This window comes from Centroberyx gerrardi, chromosome 4 (genome assembly GCF_048128805.1).
Source record: "Centroberyx gerrardi isolate f3 chromosome 4, fCenGer3.hap1.cur.20231027, whole genome shotgun sequence".
Classification (NCBI taxonomy): domain Eukaryota; kingdom Metazoa; phylum Chordata; class Actinopteri; order Beryciformes; family Berycidae; genus Centroberyx; species Centroberyx gerrardi.
In genome coordinates, this window is record NC_136000.1 from 30,728,620 (window position 1) to 30,742,962 (window position 14,343).

The 14,343-nt window shown below is 43.8% G+C and overlaps 1 protein-coding gene across 2 annotated transcripts in view; it reads left to right on the top strand.

The window, feature by feature from the left end:
* Positions 1-14,343, top strand: part of bcar1 (BCAR1 scaffold protein, Cas family member) — an 82,271-nt gene that overhangs the window by 41,890 nt on the left and 26,038 nt on the right. For both annotated transcript variants that reach the window (XM_078283089.1, XM_078283088.1), the window contains exon 2: positions 10,815-11,549. In XM_078283089.1, the coding sequence (XP_078139215.1) occupies positions 10,815-11,549 (735 nt within the window). The remainder of the gene's footprint in view (positions 1-10,814; positions 11,550-14,343) is intronic.

Consider the following 14,343-nt stretch of genomic DNA (forward strand, 5'->3'; position numbering starts at 1 on the left):
GATCGCTCCAAACGAAGCTCCATAGGGTTGGTATGGAAACGTAGTGAGAAACCTCAACAAGGTCTCAGTCTGATCACTGTCTTCTCACATGGGCAAACCAACCCAACTAAAGAGGAAACCACCTCAGTTTTTGAAGTAACTGGGGTCCTTAGTGACTTTGTGACTTAAACCCTAAGAAACTGGACCCTGAGAAAGCTGGCAGATAAGTCACCTTTGACATAGATCCTGTAGTGTCTATGAGACACATTGAGAGAAAGTCTGGACCGGCGCTGACAGACGAGGCTTTGTGCCGTTTCTGACTGACTCATACCACACTGGTCATAGACGGCCCATTAGAATGGACGTTCCCATGCAAATCAACATTCTTGAATGGTCGGCTCCCAGAACTTGAATAGATTGGATGACTTAACTTTCTTGAATGGTCGTGCGGTCGATACAGTTAACATCGCTTTCCCAGAACGTTTGATTACGTTGGCATGAAAATTAGCATACGTACAGTGAGCTCAAGTCGTTTTTTAATGTCGAATGTCTGCATCGTAATGTGGATTTCACATTAAGAGATGGATATAAGGTAAAGGAACAGATGTTTGGTTCTGGGTCTTTATAGCTGGATTTCCATCCGAGTATTTTTAAGCGATGTATCGAATTAGAAAGGCTCAGTAGCAACGCAAAATTTTACACTCACTTGAGGAGGGAAAACTTTTTTGTCGATAAAGGAATTATGCGATAAATACCAGTGGGAATTTGTATTTGTGTACCTGACGGATGGTTCAATTTCATTGCACACCATTTGAAAAGTGGCTCTGGATGTTCTGAAATGTGGTTTGTAAAATTTAGAACCAAGTGTTTTGGTCTTCGCATGAAATATACACACCTATTTTGCATTTTGTTTTTTAAACATTTCAAAAATGTCCTTAAAATTCACTTGACAAAAAAACAAGACCTTCAAACTTTAAAACCTGTTGCTTGCTGTCCCCATACTTCAGCAATAAAAATACCAAATTTTGCTTAAACTCCTGTCTGTATGGCTTCATATTTGACACTCATAATACTCCAAAGTACATTTACAGTACACATTACAAAACAGCACAGTACAGTACAGTAAGCAGACAAACAACAAGTTGTGAATCACTGGGATGTTATTCCCAGCTACTGAATCACAGAGTCAACACTGTAATCTCAGCTTCAAGTTTCTCAAAAGATGTATGCGTGTGAACAGTTTCACAATTGATTCATGTGAACACATCCTAAACCTGCCGAGTTTCCACATTGTTGTGGTCTTGTGTCACATATGGGCAGTGGTGGCCTAAAGGTTAGAGAAGCGAGCTTGTGACCGGAAGGTTGTCGGTTCAATCCCCCGGACCGGCAGGATAAATCTGGGTGGGGAAAGTGAAAAGCAGCGCTTGCCCCTCCCTCATTACCACCACTGAGGTGCCCTTGAGCAAGGCCCTTAACCCCAACCGCTCCAGTGGAGCTGCTCAGTGGCCAGCAGATCAGACTGTGGTTGTACTGGTCAGCTTCCAGGTGTGAATGTGTGTGAATGTGATCTGGGCGTTCCTGAAAAAGAGAGCATTTCTCTCAGTGAAACTCCCCTGAATAAATAAAGGTAAAAAAAAACATACAGACACTACTCCACACAAACTATGAATACAAAATGAGATTTTTTTGTTTTGAGTCATGTTGGGCAAACAGAACGCCCCTGATGTTAGGAATGTATATTCACCTGCTTCCTTCCATGTTTTACCCTCAAACATAAGAGACGCAGATCATGTGTATGAGGAGTACTGTGTATAATGCTTAATATACGACTTCATTTCAACAGCTGCTGTGTTGTGGCACCTGGACATTTTACTCCAATGTAAAAATGAACGCTACAGTTCGTTACAAAATATGTTGTTAGCCATGGAGGTAAAGACTATAATCTCTCTCTCTTGCACTCTGCCTCACATACGCACACACACACACACACACACACACACACACACACAGTGATCAGAGGGTGTGTGTCAGCAGGTTTTAGGTGAAGTCTCTGCTACCTGTCTAAGTGCAGGTTAGTAAAGCTCTTAAACACAGGCCTTCATGAACAATCGCCAGTATGCAGAATCCGAACTTGTAATGTTGAATTCGAGTTATTGACTATGCTAAGATCTTTGCATGCAAAGTAATGCTACTTTTAAAGTTGGAATGATTGTTTTTATTGACGTTTTGATGGATTTTTTGACAAATCAGAGGGTTCTTTGAGCCATTATGATTCCATATAGAACCACTACTACTCTTTGTCTGTCATTACATTTTCTTCTTTCTCTCCACCCCCCTCTCAATTTCAGTTTCAATTAAAAGGTGCTTTATTGGCATGAAATACAAAAGCACTTATTACCAAAGCAAAAACAACTCTCTCTTTGTTTCTCTCTCTCTCTCTCTCTCTCTCTCTCTCTCTCTGTTGTCTCACAATGCAGTGATCAGTGTTGGAATGTTTGGCTGGGGTTGCCGTGACGTTGAGAGGGTTGGTAGCCATGGCGATTAAGGCTGTAATTATGGGATAGCTGTCTCTGGGCAGTGGGGAGAGTCGGCCTCTCTCTCTCTTGCTCTCTGTCATTTGTGTGTGTGTGTGTGTGTGTTGACCACTGTGAAGGAAAGGCAGTAGCTGTTGTATGTCTCTCTGTTGCTGTAGTTAGGCCTTATGGTTTTCATATGGAAAGATGAATATGAACCGAATGAGCAGACAATAAGCTAGTGGAGGTCTCATGTTCTGTTTAACAAAATTCAATACTCTCAGTGTTTCACAACCGACTCAGCAGGGACCTGTGTGTGTTGCTGTGTTTGTGTGTGTGTTTATTTATGTGTTAGCTAGCAACAGTGGAAGTAACAAATTACATTTACTCTCATTACTGTAATTGAGTTGCCTTTTTGTGTACTTACACTTTTGCAGTATTTCAGTATTACTTGGGTACATTTTGACTGAAGTACACTACATTTTAAATCATTACATAGTACAGATTTTGTTGCTCTCTGTTAGCATTGCATCAGAAACTAGCTAATCTCAAACATATCCGCATCAAACCTGTGCTAGCATGTGGAGGAAACGTTAAACTAACTAACTAACATTCAATGCTCAAATGTATCCATGATAGTAGCTTAACATCCAGTATTACAGTATTATTAGTTTGCATTAGCCTAGTTGTTGTTTAGCTACTGCGCTAGTCTTGCTAGCTAGGTGGGTAGCTAACGCTAATAGCAACATTATTGAAAAATGAGGATAGGAATTTTACTCTACTTTCTAATTACTACTTGTTTACTTTACTTGCTTTTTCGTTTTTAATCTACTTCACCAAAATTTCAGCAAAGTAACAGGACTTCTGCTTGAGTAGGATATTTTGGTACTCATTCCACCCCTACTTGTTTTGTATTGCATACAAAGTGGAGCTACTTTGAACCACCCAACTATCTCTGTGTGTGTGTGTGTGTGTGTGTGTGTGTGTGTGTGTGTATTAGTGTATGTTGCAGCTATTCATCCATTCCCTGCCCGCCTGCCTGTCAACAGGTTAAGCAACATCCAGGCCACACCTACATGAGTTTAGCCCTCGCTCCAGGCTACACAATCCTCGCTGTTGTTTCAGGAGTTAGTCATAGCCTCAGGCCAGGGATTCTTCAGCTGAGGTCGCCGCTGGCCACTTTGTACAAAATAAGAGAAAGAAATTTGACCAAATTGTTAGGATAGGGTTCGACCAATACAGGTTTTTGAAGACTGATACTGATATTTTTAGATTGAAGCTGCCAGTAGACAATAATTAATGCGGATATTTAATCAAATTTGGCCATTTTTGTGAATGTATTCAGTGTTTTCCCCCATAATTGTATTGTTTTCAGGGTGGAAAAGCCTCTGAAACAGCATTTAGACCATCATGGGACACTAAAACTCTCCATTAAAACCCAGGATAATAAGAATAAGAATAAGCAAAGTAATACAATGAGTATTTATACAAATTACTGCTCCCAGGGATTAATAAATAACGGAATAATATTTGTTTAGAAATGAGAACTGAGTAGTATATATATATATATATATATATATTTGTTTCACTGACTCACGTGGGACCTGAATGATGCTATACTGGGTGGAGGATTTTCTGCCTGAACTATGCATTCAAAGCCATTTTTCAAGGACTGTCTGACAAGCCAGGACAGGAAAGGAGGGAGCGGGGGAAGGGAAAGGAGGGACAGAAGGAGAGAGCGAGGTAGGAAAGAAGGGGAGAGAGAGCGTAAGAGCAGGAGGGAGGAAAGACAGAAAAAAGAAAGAGAGAAAGAAATAGAATTGGCGTGCTTTGTGATTTGTTTTTGCCAAATCCTCATGATGAAATGCAAGAGACTGGTTGTCATTTCTGTGTGTGTGTGTGTGTGTGTGTGTGTGTTGTGACACCTCTGGAATGTGAGGTAATAGGAGAGTTGTGTGTTTGCATGTGGAGGTTGTGGAATGTTTTAGTAAGTAGGACGGTGTGTGTTTGTGTGTGTGTGTGTATGTGAGTCAGAGAGAAAGAGAGAGAGACAGACAGGCCCAGGCTCGCTTTAGGAATACCAAGGTTGCACACGAACACACACACACGCATGCAAAAACCTGGTATTTGAAGCAGCAGTATTCTCTCTCTTTGTGTTTCTTTAATTTCATGATATTCATGAATCTACGTATTAAGATTATAGTAACAGAGAAGATAGAAAAAAGTTTGAAGTTTGAATTGGGAAATAAAAGAAAAGAAAAAGAATGCAGTGTCCTTTGTGATGCAGTGTACTGCTTTACACCCACACCTACACACGCACACACACACACACACAGTCTCTCTCTCTCTCTCTCTCTCTCTCTCTGTCATACTCATCATGTCATGTGGAGTCTTGTCCTATACCACCGTTCCATATAGGTTTTACCAGTATGTGTACACACACACACACACACACACACACACACACACACCAACATAACCCTCTATCTCTCCTATGAACTTATATGTGTTTACAGGTTTCCCCATATGGGCTCTCTGTGTGTGTGTGTGTGTGTGTGTGTGTGTGTCCACAGGTCTCCCCATATGGGCTCTGTCCCAGCATAGGGATTTCCCCTGCAGTGCATTGTTTCTTAACGGGTGTTTTCTAGCTTGTGTGGGGGAGACCGAAAGTCCTTAAGCCTTATCGCGTGCATGTCTGTGTGTGTGTGTGTGTGTGTGTGTGTGTGTGTGTGTGGTGTCTCATCTGTTACAGACTCCCATTAGAGCATCAGTGTGAGTCACGTTTTGCCCACACCATACAATGCCAGCCTAGAGTGTGTGACTGCAGATGATCCATCTACCACAGTGTATCTACCTGTCTGTCTCAGGTTTTTCACCTTTTCAACCTTTTCCTTGGTGTGATCCTGAAGCCAGAGAAATCACCAGACAGTAGATGCAGACGATGACGATGACAGGAACTCTTCATCTCAGATATCTTACTTTTCAGCGTCTCTCTCTCACAAAATGTGGCTTTTGAATTCAGGAATTGAGGGAAAATCGTTTGGGTTCTCTCAAGTATTCAGTTCCATTCTTGTCAGGATGGAAAAGCCTCTGAAACAGCATTTTCAGACTAAATTTGTCTTAACAAATGCCGTAACTCGCCACAACTAGCCACGACTCTCCGCGTCTAGCCCCGGATCGTCTTGACTAGCCCGGGCTAGACCAGAGAATCATCCAGTGTGACCTAGGCTTCAGACAGACAGACAGACAGGTTCAGTCGTATTGTTTGTCTGCCATCTTCCATCTGTTAGAAGCTAATAAAAAAAAGCGGAGTGACTGGAGGTGCTGTTTGTTCTAGAGGAGGAGAGCCGGGGGATGAACAGAGCAGGGCAGAAAAAAGAAAAGAGAGGAGACAAAGAGAGAGAGAGAGAGAAACATCAGAGACGAATTATGACTGCTGTGTAAAGGGAAAGAGAGAGAGAGAGACAGAGGGAGGCTCATAAAGTGCTTTTTCTTTTTGCTCTCTGGACTCTGGTGAAAGAGCACACACACACACACACACACTCCTGTGGCAGGCCAGTGTTTGTCCCTTGGGGTCAAATAAGAGGCAAGAGACAAAGGACACCGCGCCACACACACACACAGATGAGTGACCTGTCTAGTGTCTATACTGAGCTCGCTCCACCAGCTGTTCACATTACTTCCCACTCAGTGGACTCTCTCTCTCTCTCTCTCTCTCTCTCTCTCTCTCTCTCTCTCTCTCCCTCGTCATCATTTGGTGACGTCTGGTTCGATTGAAGCATCTTCTGTGTAAAAACAAGTGCGATGATTGGCCACTGAACAGAAAATGAATGAATCAATGAACTCTCAGGGCTTCACTTAACCCACAGCCCTCTTCTTCAACTCTTCTCCCCCTCTTTAACCTCTCCTTTCCCCCTCCCCTCCCCTCCGCTCTTCGCTTTCATCTCCCCCAAGGAGTCTCAACGAAGTTTTCGGCGTCAGTCCGTCGCCGCGGCAACGGCGCATTGTCAGGCTCCATCGCTATGGCGATTACCCCCCGAGAGCGCCGGGTAATGTGATTAGATGGTACTGTGTCGTCGTTTTTTTCCACACTTCCAGACTCCCTCTGAAGTGTGGATGTATTAGAGTGCATTTGATGGGCTTTCTCACGCAGATTAGCGGAGAAGGAGGATACTTGTCGGTGTGGATGAACTCTTTGGCCCCCTCTACACTAGTACGCTTCTAAATGCATTGTTATGAACCCCAGCTCCAGCAACGTCTAGACCAGGGTTCGACCGATATGGGTTTTTGCAGGCCGATACCGATGTTTTGTGCCAATATTCAGTATCGTTATTCTTAATTTACTAATACCATGAAAACTGATGACTTTTCTGGTACTCTGCAATCTCTTATCTGGGCAGAAAAAGTCTGTATAACCACCGATAAATTGCTCTAACGCTAGTCTAGTAAACGTTGTTCACTCATTCAAGTGTGGAAATTATTTAGTAACTGTAGAATTATTTAGCAAGAGCAGGCGTGCACCACAAAGAGAAGTACAAGAGCTGAGCATTAGGCCAGCGTCAAGCAGCGGAGCAGATGGAAATGTCACGGCTTCATATTTCTGCTGCTCTCTCTGTCTCTCTCTCTCTCTCTCTCTCTCTCTCTCTCTCTCTCTCTCTCTCTCTGTCTTACAAAGGGCTTCTACGGTTCCCACAGTCACCTGTGTTTGTTGCGCCAACATATTCAGATTCCAGCACATTGTGTTTGGACAAGAGGGTTTGATGTTGTCACACACACATCTGCTGCAGAGGAACTGTTCCCGATCCTGATTGGATACTGATCCCGTCTTAAAATCCAGTATAAATGCACGGCAAGGAACTTCTGCCATAGCTGCCACTGTTGTGCTAATGCAGGCTAGATGCAGAATGGTTTAAGCTGGACTGACCAATGTATTGACCCATACCCATGTGAGTAAAGCAACTCTTCCTGCTTTGATTGGTCAGGAATGATCTTGGCATGTGGCGTATTCAGTGTTTTCCCCAGAAATGTATTCAGAGAGAGAGAGAATCTAGCCAAGGGCGATTCTAAGACCTTGGGGTCGAGTCATTGAGTCATCATCCAATCAGGAGGGCACGTGAGTCATCGTTATGGCACTTCCTGTTTCTCTGGCCACTGTAACGGACAAAACAGGGACATTTCTGTGTGTGCATGTAAGAAAATGGGGAATTTTTCCCCGGAGTGTGCAGGTGTCCGCTCTTCAAACATAGGATGTATCACTGTATCCAGTTTGGGACAACACACATTTTATGAATAATAATTAAAGGCCAATATCGGCCTCATACTGTATATCGGTCTAATCCTCATGCACAGGATGCTTGGGTGTGTACTCTTTCTCTCTGTCACCCTCTCTCTCTCTCGCTATGTCTCTTTCTCTCTAGCTCTAGTAGCAGTGAGTTGTGTGTGTGTGTGTGCGCACACTCCAGAGCCATTGCCCATCAGCACGATTATGCTTGTGTGTGTGTGTGTGTGTGTGTGTGTGTGTGTGTGTGTGTGTGTGTGTGTGTGCGCAAGAAAGAGAGAACTGAGTCTGGCCTCAGGAGCATGACAGACTGTATTCATTTCTCCATTGAGACTTGGTGAGAGAAAGAAAGAGAGAAGACAGAGAAGTGCATTCATTGTACACTCCACACACACACACACACACAAGCATAATCGTGCTGGTGGGCAGTGCATCTGGAGTGTGTGCACATATACAAAACCCGTTGGTACTAGAGCTAGAGAGAAAGAGACAGAGAGAGAGAGAGAGAGAAAGAGACACAGGGAAAGAGATATGGCAATACTTCAGGTTAATGTGTATACATGAACCTTTGCCTCCCTGTGACTGAGTCTCCCTGTTAGCATGAATAAAGCAGTGGCAGTCTGAGTTTGACAGACGCTGAAAAGCAAAAGTGGAAGTAGTGAGATGTTTCCATGCCACAGTAACATGTAATGGCATCTTAACCAGGTTTCTCCTCATCAGAGTATGAGCTTAACCATGTTATTGTAACCCAGTTATGGTGTTTACATGTGTCCACCCTCAACCAGTATAGTGGAGTAACTGGTTTAAAAGAAAAAAACGCTAAAACAGCTATTGGTGATGTACCTTGCATTCCTGTTTGGTGTATTTTTCTTGTTTGTGTGTATATCTATATATATGTGGATATATTTCCAGCAGCTACAATGGAGTTTGATATGAGAAAATGTTTCAGGATGTAAAACATCAGCGGTAAACGTCAGGTTTTGGTGTCAGTCCCTCAGAATCAAAGAGCGAGGGCTTCTTTCTAGAGCTGCCATTTTGCACCAAGAGACGTCACAACAATCATACAGGGAGAAATCCATCGTAGAAGAGGAGAGAGACCAATTTCTCTACTGACAGTAGCCTCAATATACCAGAATGCAATGCAGCTACAAGACATGTTGTATTTTGAGTAAGGGACAAGGTTAGCTAACTAGCTAGTTAGCTGGCTAGCTAACTAGTTTTGGGTAAGGGCAGCAGTCATACACACGCCCCAATGTTCACAAACTAGCTAGCTAGGTAGCTAGCTAACTAGTAACTATATATTTCTAACTGAATTTTCTCTTCTAACTGAAGTAGAAGTAGACGAGGCAGGTTGAGGGAAAATGGCTACACCAAAAAACTAAATAACACTTCATCACAAAATAACACCTGGAATGCTTTGAAAAGATTATACATATATACAGTATGTAACAGTGTAAGAGGGGATTTTTCCTGTAGAAAGGGAAATCTTCACGCATGTAAACGCAGCCAATGAATGAGGGAGAGTTTGCTGGAGTAATTATATCATGATTGACTCTCTCTCTCTCTCTCTCTCTCCCACCCCTCTCTCTGAGCGTGAACAGTCCTTTAGCGCAATGAAAGAAAAGTCAGACGATAAATCAGGAAGCCAATTACACGGCCTCATTCAGATGGGCAACGCTTTGTGTGCGTGTGTGTGTGTGTGTGATGGTGAGTGTGGCTGGCATCGGGCCAGTACAGGCTGTACCAGTCTCTGATGGCTGGGGCGGGACTCAGACAGAAAGAGGGAGGGAGGGAGGGAGGTAGAGAAGGAGGCTGAGGTCAGACGTCGACGACAAATATTGGTTTAGTTTCAAAGAGTTCCAGAGAGAGAGAGGAGGCGTTTCTGTTTGCACGCTGTGTTTCCACACAGATGGAGGTGTGTGCGTATGTGTGTGAGGAACAGCGTGTGTGTCTATTAAGGGTTCAACCGATACGGGTTTTGGAAGGCCGATATCTGTATTTTTTCTGCCTTTATTCAGTATCTTTAAATTTGACTATTTTTATACCAAATCGATTCTACAATAAACATGTAATCAATCAAACTGCATCATATCCATCATATCAGAGGTGGACCACACTGACTGGATCAGATCAGATTTTTAATAAAATATAATATATTGGCCGCATATATCGGTCTGACCCTGCTGTGTGTGTGTGTGTTCGCTGTTAGCTGTGAGTGCTATGAATGATGGATATTTCATTCTCCTGTGAAAGAGCTAATGTAGCCCAAGTCAAACACAGCGTGTCCCCTCCTCCGCTCTTGAAACCACTGGTCTGATTGTTTTTCCACTGTGACGTACAGTAGGGGCACTATGAGCTAAAATTAGTTTTTTTTTTTGCTGTTGATTCATCCAACAGATTTTTACATCTTAAGATCAATACGAGGCAAAAGGACAGACTGTCGGCTTTTGATTGCGGGTCTTTTTTTAGTTCCCCATGTTAAAACAATGACAGCTAAAAAGGACTAAGTGTAGCTCGATGTCCTAGTACTTTGGTCTTTGGCATCATACATTGAGGACATTGAGCTAACTTGGGCCAATCTGTTTTTTACTGATTGGCCCAAGGGGTGACTGCATCATCTGAACCATCAGCCAGTACAGAGAACCACAGATGCCACAAAGAAAAAGACTAGCAGACAATGCAAATGGCCCTACAAAATGTATTTGCATTGTTACAGAACAGACTGGAAACTTTGACCTCTTATTGGAAGACAGCTGTAAACCACACAATGAGCTGTTCTGAGTTTCCTTTCTCTTCCCTGCACATGTGTATACTATCAGTGCTTCTTTTATATGTTCTTGTAATCTGTGAATGATTGAAGAGCGGCAGTCACTCAGTGGACTGGACCTTATGTTCAGTTACTCCAGTCTCGCACAATAGACAACCACAAAGGGGACATATATGTTGCTGATTAGCCCAGGGATGATATGTTTGGTACTGCCTTGTACATCCTAGATAGAGTACCACCGGTTTGCTTATTTGTGTTTTCTGTTTCCTCCCCGCAGAACGTGCTGGCCAAGGCGTTGTACGACAACGTGGCCGAGTCCCCGGACGAGCTCTCCTTCCGCAAAGGCGACATCATGACGGTGCTGGAGCGCGACACGCAGGGCCTGGACGGCTGGTGGCTCTGCTCGCTCCACGGCCGCCAAGGCATCGTCCCCGGCAACCGCCTCAAGATCCTTGTCGGCATGTACGACAAGCAGCAGCAGGCCCCGCCCTCTTCCGCGCAAGACGCGCCCGCCCCCTGTCCGCCGTCCCTGTCGCAGCGGGCCCTCCCGCCTCAGAGCGCCTACGCCAAGCCCGTACCCGCCGGCTCCTCGTCCGCCGTCGCCGCTCCCTCTTCCGGGTTCCCCTGTAAGCCCCTCCCCTCGGCTCAGTACACGTCGATGCACCCGGCCTACTCCACCCCCAGCCCTGCGCAGCCCAACCCCGACAGCGTCTACATGATGCCCCCCTCCCACGGCCCCAAACCCAGCCCGCAAAGTGTGTACCAGGTCCCCTCAGGCCCCGGCGGGCCCCCTCCGAAGGCCCAGCCCGGACCCCCCAGCAAGGCCCCGCTAGGCCAGAGACAGTACCAGCTGCCTGGGCAGGACATCTACCAGGTGCCCCCCTCCATAGGCCCCGGGCTGAGCCAGGGAGTGGCCCCGGCCGGGGGGCCCGGAGCCGGGCAGGACGTGTACCAGGTGCCCCCCTCCCTGGAGAAGAGGAGCTGGGAGAGCAGCAACAAGCCGCTGGGCAAGGTAAGGAAGGAAGGAGGCAAGGAAGGAAGGAAGGAATGGGCTTAGAGAAAGATTATGGGATATACACTGTAGGTTTGTAGAAACGGATAGAAAGGAAGAAAGGGCGGTACAAAGAAAGGAAAGATGAAAGGAAAGAAAGGGAAGAATGTGGACGAAGGATAGAATGATGAATGAAAGTAAGAAACAAAGGAAAAAGAAAAAGAAAGGATTAAATGAGGGAAGGAATGAAGACGGGGAGGAAAGGAAGGAAAAGGAAAAAACAAAGGGAAGGAAGGAAGGATGAAAGAAAGGTGAAAGAATGTAGAAAGGTAAGGCAGGAAAGAAGACAGGAAGGAGAGGAAGTAAGGATGGAAAAGGAGAGAAAGGAATGATGAAGGATAGAAAGAAAGAGGGAAAGGATGAGGGAAGGAATGCACAAAAATGAAGGAAAGGAACAGATGAAGGAAGAAATTAAGGAAAAGGTAAGGGAGGAAGAAAGGAAGGAAAGGGATGAAAAAAAGAGAAAGAAAGAGAAGGACAATATCTAGCAGCGTATTCTGGGAACTACTATGATTTAACATGAAATTTGTTGGAAAAGAATGGACAGGAATAGAACGGTGAGTTTCATTGTGACTGACCAGCGTCGTGGATGTTTTTATATCATGCAAGCACGCTTCCTGCTATTGTCGCCGTTTAATGTGTGTGTGCGTAATGTGTGTGTGTTTCCTACGTGTCTTTTTTTCAACTCAAGGCTGTTCCTCAAGAAAAAACACTGATAGATAGATGGATGACGCCACAGAGAGAGATATCATTTCCAGTATTTACCAACGAAGACGAGATACGAGGGGAACTCGCACGCCCAAATGGAAGAAAAAACGTTAACGAAAAAACAAAGTTTCCATTCCAGTGCGCTGATGATGGGGGTTCCTCAGAAATGTTTGGCACTCCTTCACTTTAGCCCATGTCACTTTATTGGTCACATGAACTTTGCATTCAGACATCTTGGCTTCAGAAGTTTTTTTGGTAAGACTTTATTTTCCGGGTCTACCATTTCCTAATAATTTCCTAGAAAGGAACTGTTAATTTTGTAGGAGGTTTCCTGGAAAGAATCATGAAATGATGTAGTAGTTCTACAGAAAAGAGTCGATAAGATACTGTAAATTTCTAAAAGAATTTCCTGGACAGAAGTCATTCATATAATTATATAATATAGTTATTTGTGGATTCTTTAATTTCTAATTTTCTATATAACTACTACATAATTTCATGATTCTTTCCACGAAACTTTCCCAAGAAATTAACAGTTCTTTTCTAGGAAATTATTAGGAAATTGCGGACACGGAAAATAAAGCGTGAACGTTTTTTCTTCCATTAGTGAGTGCGAGCTCCCCTTGCGTCTAGTCTTTTTTGGCATTTTGGGACTAAACACAGCTGTTTGTACGTGGCCGGTCAGTACAATAGGCACAGATTCAGCTGGTGCTATTTTTAGTGAGGTTAGACTGATATATCGGTTTGCTGATTTTGGCCTACGTATATCGGGTGTGGTCCAGTCAGTATCATCCACCTCTGATATGATGGAGGTTCCTCCCTGATCCCAGTTTCTGACCACAGCTTCATAAAACACTTTGTAAAACCTCCAATGAATTTTCATTTCTTTGCACATTTTATTTCTTTCTTTGATTGTTCAGTAATGTTCCCAGAGTTTCCAGGCAGGGCACCCTGTCTTGAGGAGCTGTTAAACCTAAAATCACATTGCAGTTTAAGTAGTCTGGGTTTCAGTGGAGAGTTTTAGTGTCCTGTGGTTTAAATTTAGTTTCAGAGGCTTTTCCACCCTGACAATTCTGGCGGGAAACACTGAATCCTTGCAATTTTAGAATGAAAATAGCCAAATTTTAAAGATACTGAATATCTGCACAAAACATTAGCTGTCGGCAGCTTCAGTCCAACAATATCGGTATCAGCCTTCGAAAACCCTTATCAGTCAAACCCTGTTTTTGACTGCTAATTTTACAAAAGATCTGCGTAATTTACGTCCATCTGAAACTGCGACAATGATTTAGTATCCTGCTGTGCCAGTAATCACAACAGCCCGGTTATGTTAAAAATAGATACGGAGATTTGCCAGCAAGGCAATAAATAAAACATATCCATGCATACTTGTGTCGAATCCAGTGTCGCAAAATGGTGCATTAGAGTCAATTCAGGTTAAGGGTTGGATTGAAGCTGCTGATAGGTGATATTTTGTGATTTTCAGTATGTTTCAAATTCCAAAAAATTACTAGTATTCAGTGTTTCCCCCCAGAATTTCCAAGCATTTAGACCATGGGACACTTAAAATCTCCACTGAAACCCAGGATAATAATAATAATGATGAAAAATATTCATATTTCAATCATACTTGTGTGGAATCTGATATGTAATCAATCAAACTACATCATATCCATCATATCAGAGGTGGGCCACACTGACTGGACTATATCTGTTTGTTGGAATAAACAGACAGTATCGGCCCCGTATATCAGCACACCTACATATCGGTCTAACCCTTCCTCTGTAGTCTGCCAGACAGTAGCCAGCTGGCTGCCCAACTAGCCAAAATCACCATGCAGGAGTCCGTCTTCATGCTGGTGGCTCTGATTGTATTGTACATGTTAGACGCTTCCTCTTCAGACGTGATGTTCAGTAAGAAATGGGTTGAGTTGAGCTGGTGGACAGAGCCACGCCCCCTTTACCTACTGACAACTGACTGAGCATCGAAAGAGAAGTTCTAACCAATCAGATGAACCATCAAAAACTGAAAAAATGACCGTCCTCA